A 17822-nucleotide genomic window follows, 5' to 3' on the forward strand; every position below is an offset into this window, starting at 1 on the left:
TTTATTTTCTAGTTCTTAAATCCCAGCACAAGCCAAAAAAAAAGAAGAAAAAAAGTAATTATTACAGATCCTGAAAACAGACATGTATATAAACCTTTGAAGCAGAAAAAGGAGGAAGGTCCTGAAGATTCTCTGTGAAGGATGAAGCTACCAAGTGGGTACCCGTGTCTCAGCTCTGGCTCCGCAGGAGGAGCATTAGGAGAACGGCAGCGAGCAGGACACAGAGGCTGCAGACCGTAGGGACCGTGATCTCCGTCACCATCTGCATGTGACGTAGCGCAGGCTCTGAAATGGGAGAGCGACACCACAAATGAGAGTGTGGTCATTTTAGCCAATGGAGCTTCATCCCGAAAGCTTTAACTGTAGTGGAGAAACTTGGAAAATGGCATCATCAAATTTTCTAATTATTCTCATTTGCTATAAGAGAACCTGGTGAATTAAATGTTTATAAAAAATTATGTGAGGGCTTTGTAAAATATTTCAGAAAATACAGGATAAAGCATGCCTAAATTTGGTTCTTCCATGGGTACTGGAGTAAAGTCTAAATGTATATTAATACTTGTGCTTACCATAAATTAATCTGAGAATATTAGCAGCTGTACTCCACTGCTTCTATAATTTTTATTGGGGGGATTTGTGAAAGAAAAATCCTTGGGAAACATTTCTAACCTTTCAAAGATGTTATTATTAAGAGGTATAGGAATTTCTGTATTGAAATTTTGTATTATAATTCTTGCATGGTTAAGTAATAATCTTCAAGAGTTAAATAAAAGTTTATTTCATATCCATTAATATAGTGGTGGATATTTATGTAATACCTGCTTTTAGGTTTTGTGCCTGGCACCCTGGTTACCAAGATAAACAAAGCACAGGCCCTGCTCTCATGGAATTCATAGGCTCAACAGTAAATTCTGCATCATGTTTCCACATGATGGAATAAAAGTTTAGTTTAGTTTAATGGAATATACGTTCTTAATATTACCTGGTTATTGAAATGGGGGGGCACAGAGGTATATTGGCCTAAAAAAATAACTGAATTGGTAGGAGTTGGTCTAATAGTTTCCACCTCTGATACCACATTAAAGATGAGTTTGTTAAACAGGAAGTGTATTTCTCTGATTCCCCTTATAGAGAGATAAAGACAAAATTCAAAGAAACAGATGACATGTGTTGGCGTTTCTTGACGTGTAGTTGCATCTTGGTTATTCTACATCGCTGAGCCATTGAATCCCATTGCGTGAGAAATGATGCCGCCTTCTGTCCAGTGTGCTGTTATCCCCAGGGCTTAAAACACCCTAGCTAAGAGGGAGTGCTTAATAATTACTTGCTGAAATGAATGAATGTAATGTTTGGAGTGTTCTTTAACTTTTCTTCATTCCATTTGGTATAAATGGTTGAATTTTCCCCTCCTTCCACAAAGCCCACTATAACAAAAATAGATTTACAAATTTACACTATGATTTGGAAAGAATAAAACTAGAGTGGATAAAATATTTCTCTTTCGTGGTAGATTTTTAAAATATTATTTAAAATGCTTATAAAATAGAAATTTGACATTGCTTCAAAGTAAAAAAAAATTATTTTTAACTGTGTGGTTTTGGAAGATTGACTTCCGGTAGATCCACATTTCGAGATTTTGGTAATGTCCTGTGTATAATTATGTGGTTTAATTATCAAAGGGAAGAATCAAAATATACTCACCTGCAGCAAACATCTGGCTGTTGATAGAGCAAGTTTCCAAGGCTTCAAGGTACCAACTTTCCACCTAATAAAAACCCACTTGATAAGTAATCTTGTCTTAGACTAATATTTTGCTGTTTGAAATCGTTTTTGGAATAACGTGCGATAAAAAAAATTTTTTTGTCTGCCTGTGGTTTAAATTAGTTAATATTTACTGAACACCGATGTGCATCATTGTGAGGGAGTCAAAAGACAGAGGCTTTATTCTTGAGAGGCTTCCAATCTAGCGCTTTTCTAGTAATGTAAAACCAGTTACTACCCAAGAGCCATCAGTCACTGCTTGCATTTATAGGCCCACTGGGCTCCCCTTACAAGGATGTTGGTAAACAAGCGAGATTTATTTTTTAAAATGGTCTTTATTAAGACATTCTGTATTATAGTTTCTATTCCCTGCTATAGATAGCAACATAGGTAGGCGATAGAAAAATTTGTAGGTTATTGAAAATGTTTGGTATGTTTTAAAGGAATAAGTTTGATTTTTTTTTTTTTTTTTTGCCCCCAAAGCCCCAGTAGATAGTTGTATGTCACAGCTGCACACCCTTCTAGTTGCTGTATGTGGGACTCGGCCTCAGGATGGACAGAGAAGTGGTGCCTCGATGCGCACCCGGGATCCGAACCCGGGCCGCCAGCATCGCAGCGCGCGCACTTAACCACCAAGCCACAGGGCCGGCCCATGTTTGATTATTTTTAATCTTATTTTGGTACTAGTGCATTTGTATGGCTCTGCTGTTTGTTGGGAAAAGAAGTGAAAATGATATGGTCATTATACATTTGATTCCCTTAACTGGTTTTATATGTGTTGAAGACTAGGCAGTATTTGTTTGCATTAAGACACAACATTTAGAATCACATTTAACCAAAAGTCTCTGTTGACTGTGATAACCTAAAGCAAACAGGACTCCTGCATAACTCTGGTCTGCCCTTGATGCTCTGCGAGTTAGGATCGAATTTTAAGGCGTGTTTACCCCATTCTAAGCAAATAACCAGAGAAGTGGTAGGAGTTAGGGAAGAGACAAAGGGCCATGCTCCCACATACCCATCCTCTCACGGAGGAAAGACGAGAGGTTGCCAAACTCTGCACACCCCAGCTGCCAAGCTCTTCTAACATCCAGAACGAGTAACATCGATAATGAGTCCTACCTCTCTTGGATTGGGAAACCCATTGGCAGTGATAATCTTCTTGTAATATTGAGCTGAAGCCTTTGGATAGCGCGGCTTATTTCTGTTGTTAAATTCGACATAGTAGAATCCATATCTATCTGAGTATCCTTTCTCCCATTCAAACTGATCCAACAAAGACCAGGAAGTATACCCTTTTATATTAACACCATCTTTTATAGCTGCAAAGACATTTCGTTCCATTTTTAATATATTTCATTTACTTGGAAAAATAATACTGTGAAGATCATCTAAAATGTTTTCATTTATGAGATTTAGAAACAAGTTGTAGTCAATCATGTGTAACCAAATTTTGTCGAAGTTAAATAGAAAAATATGTGAAGACAGTCTGGGTTTGTATCTCACCTTTTAGCATTTCATTTATGTATCCTTTAAGGTAGTGAATTCTCCACTCATCACATAATTGAGAACAGTGTAACTTTTGAGACGCTCCATTTTCTGTCACATATATGGGAGGATCGCCATATTGAGTCTGAAAGTGAGTTATAGTAACAAATATCTTAAAAATTCTGACCTCCAGGTGGGTCTCAGTCTGAGGCACCTCTAGGAGCACATACTCCAGCCTGCCATATTCTAATTGAGCATCTGTAGCATTTAGTAGCTCCAGTTCACACGTTTATTTAGAGAGGAAAGTAGGCAGGAGGCAAGTTCATAGGAAAGAATGTATTTCTCAATAAATCAGCATCACTGTAGAGAAAATGTACTTCAGGTCTTGTTCTTTCCCACATATTCCATTTGAAGTGAGAAATAACTCAATAAATAACAATGAAATAACTCAGCAAAATAACTAAATGTCGGATAAGCATTTTAGCTGCAGTTACGTACGTTGACATGGTTATTCCTAGTAGGCATTAGTCTGTAAAGCCTGTATCTAGTAGCCTCTGAAGTGTGAGCAGCTGGGTTTATTTTGTTTTATTAACTCTAAAATGTGGGCACCTGAGCTTAAGCTGTAAGATCATGAATTCAGGTTAATAATATCCTTTAAGTAGCTTAATGTGATAGTCACCTGAGCAAAGTTGAGGAGCCTCCTGAATCCCCATGGCACAGAATATAGCCATTTAGACCCCAGATCCGGCCAGTTTGGGTCAACCAGTTCTACTAGGTCACGATCGTTCTGGTAGCTGGGCCCCTGGCGGGAGGGGTAGTTCCTCTCCGTGATGTACCGAGTAGTAAAATGACCCAGTCCCAAGAAATCAGAGGTGCCTTTAATGTAACGCTTTTCCTGGAGTGAGAACGCCGGTAACCTCGACATATCCAGGCCTTGCTCCGCACTCTTTCTTCCTATTGAGAGAGAAAGTAGAATGTAACAAAGTTTTATTTTCTCACAATCATTTCATTGTTATGTACCAAGATGATGCTGGCATGTTGACATAAAAACTATTATCCAAACTATTGTATGGAAAATATAACAACCTTTTAAACTGGAATTTTGATATTTGAATACTATCTAAAAGTTTATATTGCTTAAAAGTAATATTTTCACAGATTATTCAGTAAGTGGTAATGTGGACAGCTGTGTAGCCATCTGGAAAAAAAAGTAGGGTTGGATTCCTATATTATTCCTTATATCAAAAACTGGTAATTTTGGTTGCCTCTGGGAAGGGACCTGGAAGGCCAGTGGTGGTGCAGGGTGAGGGAGGGGACAGGGGGATAGGGTCACGTTCGTGCTTTGTTGTTGTAGTGTAAAGCTGGTACAACCCCTGCATTGGGCAGTTTTGTCTTATCTTTCAAAATTGTATATGTCCTTTCACTGACCAATTCCAAGTCTGTTTATCCTAAGTTTTACTCACACATGTAAAAGAATGTATGTACAAGGATCTTCATTGTAGACTGAGTAGCAACAGATTAGAAAGAACCTAAATATCAGGAGAGACTGGTTAAATAAAGGACGGGCTATCCATCAGTACAATACTGTGCAGCCATCAGAATGAATGAGGCAGCACTTCACGTACCAGCATGGAAAGAGTGCTGGGGTACAGGTTTAAGGGAAACAAAGGTGCAGAGCGTTGCCTATAGTCAATACACACACACACACACACAGCGAGCAGCAGTGTTTTTGCTCACACGTGCACAATCCGTCTCCGGAAGTGTGCTTCCTCGGGGAGGATGGGAGCAGCGGAGGGGGGCGGGAGGGAAGCTTGACTTTTCACTGTGTACTCTAAAAAATTTGACACATGCATGTCCTTGCATAATCTATACAAAAAAAGTTTTAAACAAATAAGAGTAACATTTTTATGAGTTGATCTAAAAATCTAACCATAAAAACGTTTCCAAAGAGGCTGTTGGTTTAGATTCAATTAGTGAAAAGTTTGTATCATTAAATACCTTTAAAATATTATGTTATTACTTTCAGTTACATTTAGTAACTTGAGAAAAACCCCTGGGTACTGTCACTGTACTGTCGAATACAGTAGCCACCCACCACATGTGGCTATTAGAATATGGCTAGTGTGACTGCATCTTTAATTCAGTCACACTGAATGACTAAATATTTAATTTTTATAAATTTTAATTTAAATTTAAATAGGTGCAAATGGCTACAGGCTGTCATATTGGACAGCACAGATATAGAACATTTCCATCGTCACCAAAGTTCTCTTGGACAGCACTGGTCTAGAATTACTTTTGTTTATATATTTATTGTGAATAAAAGAATGCTTATGAGATGCCTGGAAGGAATTTGTGAACAAGATTTCAGGCAGAACGTTTTCACTAGTAAAGAAAGTACTAACTGCTCAGAGGATCCTTCTTTCCACATTGTACAAAGGAAGAATTCAGCCCAATTTCTACTTGAATTATTATGAAGTTGGAGTTGGTGGGGTCTCTTAAGCCCAAGAACTGCTCTATGACAAATCCTCAATTTGGCTTTCCCGTGCAGTCCTCTTGTGGCTCCAGCAGTGGCCCCTGAGGGTCCCGAGAGAGGGAATGCGCCATGTGAGTGATGGCATGTGCCTGGAGGAACACGGGCACCATCCCAGTCATGAGGGCTTCTTCCTTGTGCATCTTGAGGAAATCATTCTTAGGATTTTGAGTGTATGGGAAGACATGTCACGGAACTGGCTTTTGCCACAAGATTTTAGAGATTATTTTGCCGAATCATTCATTTTCAGATGGTAAGAGTGACAACCAAAGAGACGAAGCCCGGAGCCACGCACTGCTTAGTGGCGGAGCTGGGATTAGACCTTGCTGCTGCTCTTCCAGATCAGTCTGATCAATGCTGCTTTAGAAAGGGTAATTTTTGAAATGTTGACAGTTCTCTCTCAGTCAAACATCCAAAATAGCCTTGTTGTGTGAGATTGTAACCTATTTCAATGTCATCTTTGTCTCTTTTTGGGGGCGGGGAGGGGGGAGGTGCAGGCTGATGCCTCTGAATACACAGATGTTTAGATATGTTTAGATTTCTATGGTCAGACATTGCTGGTTGCCTACCCAATAGTCCCGTGCCTGTCTTCTTCCTGGCCCTCTTCCTCACCCTCTTTCAAGGGGCCATGTCCTTTATGGGAGTCCTGGCCCCTCTCCAGCCTCTAAGACCTAGTCCTAGTGGTCTAGGGCACTCTGGGGCATGAGACAGTTTCGCCCCTTGAGACACGAAGGGAAATCAGCTGCAGAGGGAGACTGTTTCCTGGGAAGATATTCCTTGTTCTTAAAAACAGATATGACAGAGCTATTTGGTTTTTTCCACCTCTGGGAGTTGATCTGTAAACATGTGATGCCTGGAGCTGCTGCAGCCATCTTGTGGCCATAGGGAGTGGGTGATAGGCTTGCTGAAGGTACCAGAGCAGAAAGATGGAATGAGCCTGGTTCCTCAAAGTCATCTCTGAGGGCTGGATTAATTAGTCCTGGTTCACCCTTTTCTGGACTCAGGTGAGATGATAAATTCCCTACTTTTCAAGCCATTTTAGTTGGAGTTTTCTGTTATGGGGCACTCAAAAGCATCCAAACTGATACAGCCTTGTGAGCTTGTTTTTATTCTCTTCTCTGACACTGGAAACCAGAGCTTGTAAAGTATTTCTCAAGTGACAGAAAGAACCAACAATAGAACTGGCTCGGCCCGTGACTGTGTCTTTGACTTCTCTCACCTACTTTGCTGCAGTTACAATGGAGGGGAGTGGGGAGGAGATAGGAGAGCAGAACACAAGAGAGAACAGCCCAGAGAATTGCTAAATTTTTTCCCTGGGTTCTGAAATTCTCAATTTCCAGGTCTAGGGATTTGTTTGGGTGTCCCCTCCCACCTCCACCAGTTCAAATAACCAGTTCTCAGTTCCTTGGGGGCTGGGTGATCCCTGAGTCTTCTTCCATCCCCCTGCCTTTCAGTCATTTCCTTTGAGCTCAAGACTGTTGCCGTGGCATCTGGAGTCTTAAAACGTGACTCGGCTCACCTATACGGTCCTTCATGACTTGGGGGTAGTCACCGGCATAAATGGGGTTGGCAAACCAGCCCAGGCAGAACTGGAGGTATCTCTCGGCAGCTTCTACGTGCTTGGGGTTGCTAATGTCCATAGGTTCCCCCCAGTCGCAGTTTAATGAAATCCCCACCAGACCTTACAAGAAGAGAAAGAAAAGGGGGAGACAGGCAGGAGCGACACGGCTCCGCTGCGCCCCATCTGCTGCAGCCCGTGCGGGACGCCCAGCTCACCTTGCTGCTTGCCGCGCCACGTGCTGTTGTAAGAGTGCCAGGCTTGGGCGTGGGCCTGAGAGAGGAAGAGACTCATAGGAGACGCCTGCCTCCCCGTTTCTCTCCTCCCTTTCAACCTGAGGTGGCCCTTCTCTCCCTCCTAACTCTAGAGATCCATGTGGAAGTCCCCTCATTTTCGTGAGTCCAGCCTTGATCAGCCCAGTCCATTAGCCCACCCCTTCCTCTGACCTCCAGAGCACTTATTTTCTTTGTACTATAGACGAAACTTGGTCCAATTCTGGCATAAACACATAAACCACCACTTTGTGTTATTTCTTGTTTCTAAGATTTCTGCTCAAGCTTCTTGTTTTGTTCCTGGTTGTCCTCTGTGGTAATTAGGCAGTACTTTTCCTGTAGGTGCTCAGGAAGTTAGGAGAATATCAAGCGTCTGGAACAGTCTTGAGAAATGGAACCCAAAACGTGCCAACCTGCCTTCTCTCCATGTTCTCTCCCAGCGACCCGCTGAGGTCTTCAGAGCTCTGCCCTTTAATATTCACAGTCAAAGAAATCATAAGCCAAGTGTAGAGAGAATGAGCAAGTTCTCTCCCCGACATGAACTTGAGGGTCTTGTAGGTCACCCAGTGGCCCCTTGCCTTCCCACTTGACCAGATTGTCCCCCTTCCGCTGAGGGTCCACTGGGGCCATCCCATCATGCCTCATCCCTGTTCCCCGGTCATCGTCACCCGTATCCTCATATGTGCCTGTAGTGTGACCTGATTCCCTCCCCTTCTTCTCAGGCCTTTCCGGTAGCCTTGGAACTCATGGTGCGTCACCTTCAGCATCTCCTCTCACTGTCTTCTTCACTTTTGTGCCCCAACTGAGCCTGGCTGCCCCTAAAGACCACCTCCATGGCAGCTCTTTTGAGCAGAGGCCATTATTTTCTCATACCCCACACACCTTAGGGTAGGGTCTGCCTTACTCTTTATTCTGATTCCTATTTCTCCTTCCTCCTTCAGAAATGCCAGGTCCTTTGAAGTCCACGCAATTGGATGAACACTCCTGACCCCTTCTTACTGCTGTCCTTCACCAACCTCCAGGTACTTCTGCTCATTCATTGAAGGTTTTAGCCCCTAGTTCACTGTGATCCCCCCTTCCTCACCGTTCCACACAAGACAGTTTAGACCTGTAGGTGACAAGTTTTCTCATGCATGTGCTCCACCCCCTTGGCTACTGCAAGCTCTAGGGAGCAGCCACTATATTGTCTCGGCCGCAGTGCCCAGCAGAGCACTGGATGACAGGACACTCCCTCATAAGTCCTCATGGGAGGGAAATGAACGGTGCGAAGATGCTGTGGAAAATGCCGGTTTTGAGGTGGAGCGGCAGAGGACTGAGCCAGGCTCGGACCCCTGGGGCAGGCTGAGCTGACACTGGGGCTCGTCCCTCCCCCTGGAACCCAGCCTTCATCCCCGAATGACCCCCCTCACCTTAATGATGTGGTGTGCTGCCTTGTACAGGCCCGTGCCGTGGAGCTTCAGGCCTGGCGCGTGGTGGCCCGTCTCATAGCCTTTTTCTGCCATTGTCTACAAGGATGGCAAGTGGGGACCACAGGACCGTGAGGGTGAGCTCTGGTCTGGGAAGCAGGTTTTCCCACCTGGAGAGGAACCCTGCTTACCCGAGGATCACTGAAAGTGACCCAGTGTTTCACCCGGTCCCCAAAGACCTCAAAGCACAGATTGGCATAATCGCTGAAGTAGTTGGCCATGCTCACGTTCTGCCACCCGCCGTACTTGACCTGGAGTAGCTGGAACAGGAGTGGAGAGAGAAGCAGACGCCTTAAGGAGCTGTCTCCAGGAAAGACTTTTGGAGCCGATTGGCTAAGTTTGTGGGAGAAACACAGGTGATTATAACTACAGAGGACGTTTAGAGGACAGGGGAGCAAAGATGCAGGGTCTTGGGCATTAAGACTTGAAGACGGTGGCAGTGATGAAGCACGAAACAATGTAAATGTTGAGACGAGCTATGTGGCATGCCTTATACAAACAAGGGGGAGGGAGCAGAGAAAGTCTGAGGCTCTCGTGCTTAAGAGGACTTGATAGATTGGATATTTAAGAAAATTTGCCAGGGAAAGAGACCTGATAAGGGGAAAAGAATCTTGAATATAAGTTCTGAAGAAATAAGGTATGATGCTGGGCATGGAAGCTCTGATTAGGATTTTGAGGGCTGTGCAGATGTCAGAAATCCCCCAGAAACCTCTCATCAGATGGGTTATGCTTTCTTCAGCCCAGGGCTTTCCCACCTGAAGGCATCTGCTCACGAGGGCGGGATTGCCCCAATATTCATCATTCTGTAGAGATTACCTACCAAGCTCTCCTAAAGGGGCAGGTTAGTGAAAGTGATTAACCAAGGAAGAAGCTGGAAGGTGGTCTCTAGTTCATCTCCCTGAAGCCTGCTCCAAGGCCTCAGTCCCAGTTTAGAGGCCTCCGGTGGCTCTCATTCCCACAGAACAAACCCCTGGCACCTTAGCTTGGCAGTTGAGGCCTCCAAGCTACTCCTCCAACCTCTGTCCTTCCCCCTCCTGCCTGTTCCCCAAACTCTAACTGAATCACTTGCCCAGCCCCTCCCTGCCTCCTTGCTCACCTGGAGCCAGAGCACCCCTGCCTCCCACCTCATGCCCCAACCCTTCAAGGCACTGATTGGACTCCATCTTCTCCCCAGCACCTCCCTGAGCCATGTCTTCATCCTCCGACCTCCCACCACCTGGTGTCACAGAGAGTGGCGTACACAGCTCCTCTCCTGGAGGAGATCTCTGTGGGGCCTTGTCGAGCGAATGAAAAAATTGCTTACATAGCGGTGTTCTTAAGCATGTTGAGACTTTACAGAAATTACTTGGGGTGTGTGTGGGGGGGGTGCTCATTTATGAGCACATATGGTGCTGGCTCAAACTGGGAAAAAAGACTAAACCAACTTGTTAATTATGGCATGTCATCAAGTCTTACTCAAAAGATGTTTATTTTTTTCATAGTTTGATTTGTTGTTTTTAGGCCAAATGTTTTGGAAAACATCAAAATCCACATTTATCCCTTATTACGAACATCATTTAAACCAGTAGGACCTCCCTGCCATGGAGGAGTCAGAGGGATTTCTTCCTCACTCCCTCCCACCTTCCAGTCCAGACCTCAGCTTTGTCACCACCTTGGCAACCCCAGGTCCCCAACACAGGCTCTCTCCTGCTGAGCTGAGCTCCCTCGGGCCTCCGAGCCTGCACCAGCCCTCACCTGCGGGAGGTCCCAGTGGTGCAAGGTCACGACGGGGGTGATGTTGCTCTTCAGAAGGGCATCGATGAGATCGCTGTAGAATTTGATTCCCTTCTCGTTTACCTGGTCAGCTGAGGGTGAAATAAAAGGGGACTTGACAAGAAATGACCTCGGCCTTGACCTTCTGAAGTGCAGTGTTCCTGGGTGGCTTTTCAAAGGCCTGAAGGCCCCCTCAGGCCACGACACTTGGTCTCAGAGGGGTGGCATAGCTACCCCTGGGGGCCCAGCTACCTCCGGAACGTGAGAGCTGCTGCCAGAAGAAACCACGTTCATGGTCTCCCTCCCCAGGACTCTGTGCTATCCCCGCAAAGCCAACATGGCCAAAAGGGTCCCCGCTGGGCTCGGGAGGGACTGTCCAGCTCACCTCGGACGCCCGTGGGTAGGAGTCGGGGCCAAGACAGCGAGAATCGGTAGTGGCTCACGTGCAGCTCCCTCAGCAGAGCAACGTCCTCCTGCGCAGATGGGGCGGGGAGGCAGGGTCACCTGGGGCCATGGGGTTGGGCAGGCAGTGGTCACACTGGGTGTCCCCAGGCCAAGGCTCACCCCTGTCCATACTCCCACTGAGTGAGGAAGGAGCTGCTGCCTCATCTATACAGCAGATTCGATATGCAACAGGTGCGATTCCATCCACCCCACTTCTGGGGAATATGCAAAGGGTCTAATAAAAGCAGGGTATGGGGGTGCTTGGAGAAGTCCATCAGGGGGCTCCTAATAAACTTGGGTGATGAATCCCCCAAGAAGTCAATCCAGAGAAGAAAGTGGGTGCTGAACAGGGGGACTGAGGATGAGCAGGTCCCATGCCCTCCACAGGGGGCTGACTCACATGCAGGGACCAGGGGTCCCTGGAGCCATGGGATCAGCCCTTCAGCTACCCATCGCTTGGACTAAGGCACTGGCTGAGGTGGGGCCCTGCTTTCCTTTCCCCCGACATCCACCTTCCCATATCCTGCACACACCCCTAGTCCCCAGTCCCCACTGGCCTTGTCCCTTTTGGCTGCATTGGGGTTGGGGTATTTAGCAGAGCACTGGGTTGACATTGTCATCTGGGCTTCCCCAATATGTCACTGCCCACCTCTCAGCTAGGTGCATGCTCAAACACACACACACACACACACACACACACACACACACACACACCCCCATCACTCACCTGGACCCTATAGTAGCCATTACAGGCCAAATCTGCTGTCTCATCCCCAAGCACCTTCCCCTTCCCGCGGTGTGTGAAGGCATCCCAGATGCTAGGCCCTTTCCCGTCCTGGTCCCAGGCGCCCTCTGTCTGGAAGGCGGAACTGCCCACGCCCCAGGAGAAGCCTGCAAATAGAGACCCCAAGCTGGGCTCTGGGGCCCCTCCCACTGCCCTCCCAGTGCCAGGACTCTGGGCTGTGCCTCCTGGGCCACACACATGGCAGGCCCTGTCCCCAGCAGCCTGCCCCATCTCCCTAGGAGTGGGAGCATGTGTGACAGGACAGGGGGAAGCGGGGGAGATGTAATGTGTTAAAAACATTTTTTGGCACAATTTTAGCTCTGATTAGCATTTACTATCTGTATAGTAACTTTAAATAAATCTGTTAGGGGACAGCCTGGTGGCGTAGTGGTTAAGTTCGCACACTCCACTTCGGTGGCCTGGGGTTCGTGGGTTCAAATCCTTGGCGCAGACCCATGCACTGCTCATCAAGCCATGTGTGGCGGCAACCCATGTACAAAATAGAGGAAGATGGGCACAGATGTTAGCTCAGAGCCAATCTTCCTCACACACACACACAAATCTGTTAGGAACTTTCTTTATTTTAGAACAATTATATGGAGTTATTTTTCCCCTCCTACCTATCAGGAAGCTAAGACACCAAACTTCTTGGCAAGCCAGCCAAGGTGAGCAAGCCAAAAGACAGATGGACAGACCAACAGAGGAATGGACATACCCAGTGGGAAGGTTCCATAGTAGAAGGAGGCCTCTTCTGGGGATCCCTTCCTGGTGGCCCCCAGCCTGGACACCAGCAGTAGCACCCACCAAATGGTGACAACCTGCACTGGCTTCATGGCACCCGGCCCTCCCCCATTCCTGAAAAAGCACACCTGACAGGTGTCAGCCCAGGCAGCCAGGGCTGGGGGGCCAGATCCCGGCTGGGGCCAAAGGCCAGGAGGGGAGGAGGACAGGACGAGGTTGGGGCACTTTATCTAGAAAAGCGTTGACTCTGCAGGGGCAGCTGGTCCATGGCTCTGCCGGGACCCACCAGCAAAGGCTGAGGCTGGGACCCAGACATGATTCCCGAGTTAAACACTAAGGAGATGAAGACGGGGCTTGGGGAGCTCTGGGTCTGGTGGGCAAGGCTCCCTGTCTGATGGGGGAGACCCAGCCCACACCCTGTGAGATGCCGGATCTGATAGGGAAACCTCCTCCACCACAGGGAAGTTCCAGTCTGATGGAGGAGGCAGGACAAACCACAGAGCCCCTGCAGCACCCCCACCTATACACTGTATAGTGTGCAGAGAGACAGACCCCTCCCCAAGCCCCGGGGGCTGGGAGCAGGGTCACCATCCCAGGGCCTCAAGTCCTGAGGGTCAGGACAGATTCCCTCCCACTGGGATCCGCTCTCTGATGCCAGCCTAGCCAGCTTACCTAGGATTGTCCTTGGTCCCAGACACCCCCAGAGCGGCAGCTGGTGACCAGAGCGCTCTGAGACTGATCCCCAGGGCCTGTGCTGCCCTCTGAGAGCAGAGCCCACAGCGCAGCATCCGAAGGCTCTGGTTGGGGGCGTGGTCAGCGGCCTAACCCCCTTCAATAGCCCCATTCAGCAGGGCAGGAATGCTGAGCTGGCCAGCCGGGCCTGAGTCAGCAGCAGGCAGCTTGGCCCTGAGCCCTGGGGCATCTGGTCAGCCCCCTCCCTGGCCCCAGTGGCCCCTTGCCTTCCTACTTGACCAGATTGTCCACCTTCCGCTGAGGGTCCACTGGGGCCATCCCATCATGTCTCATCCCTGTCCCCGTGGCCCCTTCTGGGCCTGAGTGCCAGCTTCAGCACACCTGAGCCTGTGAAGCTCCAGGTCGGGGGGCAGGGCGGGGAGCAGGACGTGTGGGCACCTGTCTCTGTGTCTACCTCTCCCTGCTGCCAGAGAAAATTCACTCTAGAAGCCAAAGTTGGTGTTTCTGCCTCGCCCTCCTCTCTTTGGACCCCTCATGCACTCACTCATTCATTCAACCAGGCCTGCCTGCTGGAACACAGCCTCCCTGGAGGCTCGGTCCCTCATGCTCCCCACCCTGGCTGCCCAGGTCCCCACTGCGGCTCTTTCACCACAGGGACCTCCACCTCGCCTGCTCCCTCCCCCTCTTGCAGCTCCCTGCACCTCACTCGACCTCCAGCCTCCCTGCCTTCTGCTGCGCCCTCACTGTGGCAATCTTGACTGGGCGGGTCTCACCCCTTTGTGGGTGATTAATTTCTTCTGCCAGAGTGAAATGGGACTTGGCCTGTGCCCTCCAGGGGCTCAGGGTCTGACTCGAGAGGGTGGCAAGAGGGAAGGGAAAGTGAGGTACAGGGTGATCCTGGCTCCAATGGAAGGATGACAGGACACTGCAGAGGCTCAGGGCTGTGGGGCTCGCTTTACAGCAGAGGGGACATTGGACAAGAGGTTTGAAGGGTGTGGAGGTGGTTTGCTAGATGGCGTGGAGCAGGGAAAGCATGGGAACTGATGGGGGGAACAGCATGAGCAAAGGCCCTGAGGTGTGTTTAGGGAGCTGGGAGCTTGGTATCTTCTCTCCTCTTGCATCTTTCCTGTAGTGCCCAGGCAGGGCTGCGTCCTCATGGTGAGCACACCACTAGACAGCCACCGTTGTGGCTGTCCTTCCTATGGGGGCCTGCTGTGAGTGTGTGAGGCCAGTGGTGTGCTGTTTGCGCTGGTCCTGGTGCCGGCCTCACCAGGCTTGTGGGCTCTGGGTACTCTGCTCTCTGGGCTGAGGTAGGCAGGAAACATAAAACTTTAAGAGCTGATGTCATCTCTGAAAAATGCCCCCTTCCAGGGAACCAGGGGCCCAGTGTTTGTGTTGGAGGGGCTGGTCAGCCTGGCATGGCCAGGGCTGCTTGGGGTCTGTCAGTAGACCCAGTCTCCACGTCTGATCACCATTCTCCTCCCACAGGCTCCCAGCCTGGCTTTGGCTAGAAGGACTTGGGCCTCCCAGCCGGGTGACCCCCTCCCACCTCTTACCCAACCCTCCCCGCAATACACACACACTCCAGGCCCTGCCTGAGGCCTGGAGCAACCAGGGCAGGACCCTCCCCTCGGGTGGGGGTCTGAAGGCCCTGGGGGCCAGGCCTGGCTGAAGAGCAGATGTGTGGGGGTACGGGTGGCTTTTGGGCCCCTATAGTGTCCTCCTCTTCCCTCCCTGCAAGGGGCTGCAGAGGTGGGGGTCCGTCAACTAACAGCCCCTCAGGGCCCAGGCCCTGGCCCCAGCTCTGAGAATTCTAGGAAGGGACTTGGTAAAAGCCAAGGGTCTAGTGTTCGGTGCTGGAGGCACTGACGGGTCCCTGGCCCGGGGCACAGTGGGTGTGGGTGTCAGGGGAGGCGCAGCTCAGCACACTGTACCTCAGTGTCCTTCAGAGGGCATCAAGGGGCGGGAAGGGGAAGGACACTGGGGATTAAGGAAAACAAATTCCTGCCTCCATGTAGTCGGGAACTGGCGGTGGGACCCCCGACAGGCACCTCCTCTCCGTGGGACCCCCGACAGGCACCTCCTCTCCGTGGGACCCCCGACAGGCACCTCCTCTCCGTGGGACCCCCGACAGGCACCTCCTCTCCGTGGGACCCCCGACAGGCACCTCCTCTCCGTGGGACCCCCGACAGGCACCTCCTCTCCGTGGGACCCCCGACAGGCACCTCCTCTCCGTGGGACCCCCGACAGGCACCTCCTCTCCGTGGGACTGAGGCTGCTCAGCTGGAACATGAGGCTGCTCTTACAGCGAGGCCCGCAATTCTCTCCCCTGGCCTTAGCAGCTAATCTTTCTCTCTCCAGGGTGGTCTCTAGCCACCTCCCTCTGCCACCCCACATCCCTGCAGCCCAGTTCAGCTCTGCCCAGCCCTGAGCTAAGGGCACAAGTCCCAGGAGACGAAGTTCAGTCCTGGTGTGCTGTGTGACATTGGGCCAGCCATTGCCCCTCTCTGGGCCTTCGTTTCCTCTGTAAAAACTAAGGAGGCTGGCTACCAGCTGTCTGACGTCTTCCTTAGCTCTGGGATTCTGTTAAAGAGGCCGCAGGCTGGTTCCAGGTGGTCTTGGTCTGGGGTGTGTGGTGGACAGGGAAGCCGGGTCGGAGCAGCCCTGAAGATGCTGGTGGAGTGCGGGATTTGCAGGGATGAGAGGGGGGCTGGTTCGGCACATCAGGAGGGGTGTGTGTGTGTGTGTTTGGCGGAGGGTGAGGAGGAAGGTGGAAGGGGCGGGGAGAGTGGCATGTGGAACAGAAGGCAGTGGTTAGCATGGAAGACTCTGGAGTCAAATATAACTGAATCCCAGCTCAGCATCTGGCAGCTGAGTCTTACATACAAGTTACTGAACTTCTCGGAGCCATCTTCTATGTATAAATGAGGATAACAAGAGTACCTGCTTCATAGGGTCTTTTAAACATTAAATGACATGATAGATGTAAATGCTTAATGCGGTGCCAGGCAGAGAGAAAAGCCCCAATGAACGATCCCCGTCATCAACGCCATCGTATTGTCAAGGCTGAAATCCAGCTCTGCCCCTTATCAGGGTGCTCTGGGCGCAGCACAGTGCCTCAGACGAGAGATGCTCCCTGACGGCTGACAAGGGGTCTCCACGATCCGAGAGCTGTGTCTGGGAGATGCCAACATCCCGCCGTGCTGTGGGTTCTGCAGGAGCCAGGCCTCCCCGTCCCTGCTGAAGCTGGAGCTCTGCGCCCGAGACCCCTTTGTCACTGCTGTGGGCAAGGCGCCCAGGGGTTCAGCAGGTTTTGAGGGCTGCTGCTAACTCTGGCTATGTGAACAACTCTCGGGGCCTTTTATCTTCCAGGTGTCGACGGTAACTTTCAGAGTCCACTTCATTTCTCAGAGCCCCCAACCTTTTATTATAAAAATGTTCAAACACACAGAAAAGTTGAAAGAATTGTACAGTCCCCACCACATGCCCTCCGCTGAGACACTGTACTTCACTATCCTTGCTTGATCACAGGTCAGCCCCTCTAGTCCTCTCTCCTTCCAGCAATGCGCCTTCCTTTTTGACGCATTTCAACGTAAGCTGCGAATGTCAGTTTGCTTCCATCCTAAACACTTCAGCAGGCATGTCATTCAGTATATTTGTTTATGGCTCTTTTATTTCTTTAAAGATTTTATTTTATTCATTTTCTTCCCCCCAAAGCCCCAGCAGATAGTTGTATGTCATAGGTTCACATCCTTCTAGCTGCTGTACGTGGGACTCGGCCTCGCGCTGGGCGGAGAAGTGGTGCCTCGGGGCGCGCCCAGGATCCGAACCCGGGCCGCCAGCATCAGAGCGCGCGCACCTGACCGCCAAGCCACGGAGCCGGCCCTATGGCTCTTTTATTTCTGAGGCAAAGATTGCTGACAGCGAAATGCACAGCCTTAAGTGTACTCTTCTGTGAGCTTTGACAAATGCCATCATTTGTGTAACCACACCACGATTAAGATGTGGAACGTGCATTTGTTTCTTTCTAACTCTGAGTCACACTGCATCTTTCTGAGGACTTTTGGGGGAAACTCCCGCAGGTCTCCAGGGCAGGAATCCATGTCATCTCGTTTCCCTCTTAGCTCTGGCTGCTTGGAAATTCTGAGATACGCCTGTGGCCGGCCTCCAGCACACGCACAGGACATGAGTTATGCATTGCTGTCATCTTACGCTCCCTTCTCCCCAATTTCCTTGTCTGTTATTTTTAAATCCTGCTGAAGTATATACAACTCTACAAGCTGGTTCTCAAATCCTTTTTTTGGAGCAAGACTGAAGGAGTGCTGCATAAATA

At 49.4% G+C, this 17822-nt stretch overlaps 2 protein-coding genes across 5 annotated transcripts in view; one reads left to right on the forward strand and one right to left on the reverse strand.

Annotated features, from left to right (window-relative positions):
• ZWILCH (zwilch kinetochore protein) overlaps positions 1-786 on the forward strand; it is a 35530-nt gene extending 34744 nt beyond the window's left edge. Inside the window, exon 19 of the mRNA XM_087428576.1 lies at positions 13-786. The gene's annotated coding sequence lies outside the window, so the exon portion shown is untranslated. The remainder of the gene's footprint in view (positions 1-12) is intronic.
• LCTL (lactase like) lies at positions 170-13640 on the reverse strand. 4 transcript variants are annotated; one of them, XM_087428581.1, is made up of 13 exons: positions 13469-13640; positions 11999-12162; positions 11213-11300; positions 10810-10919; positions 9207-9335; positions 9019-9114; positions 7556-7610; positions 7299-7460; positions 3926-4200; positions 3265-3391; positions 2881-3080; positions 1702-1765; positions 170-285 (listed from the first exon to the last, which is right to left on the reverse strand). In XM_087428581.1, the coding sequence occupies exons 1-13, from the start codon at positions 13638-13640 to the stop codon at positions 170-172; spliced, it is 1758 nt and encodes a 585-aa protein (XP_087284707.1). The 4 variants fall into 4 exon arrangements, with proteins under 4 accessions (XP_087284707.1, XP_004421786.1, XP_087284708.1 ...); XM_004421729.3 differs by lacking the exon at positions 13469-13640 and adding an exon at positions 12771-12888; XM_087428582.1 differs by lacking the exons at positions 1702-1765; positions 2881-3080; positions 10810-10919; ... (1 more) ...; positions 11999-12162; positions 13469-13640 and having other exon boundaries at positions 9207-9296.
• Between the last annotated feature and the right edge of the window lie 4182 nt (positions 13641-17822).

The sequence above is a fragment of the Ceratotherium simum genome, chromosome 3 (genome assembly GCF_057802395.1).
Source record: "Ceratotherium simum simum isolate JZ-2026a chromosome 3, ASM5780239v1, whole genome shotgun sequence".
NCBI classification, from domain to species: Eukaryota; Metazoa; Chordata; class Mammalia; order Perissodactyla; family Rhinocerotidae; genus Ceratotherium; species Ceratotherium simum.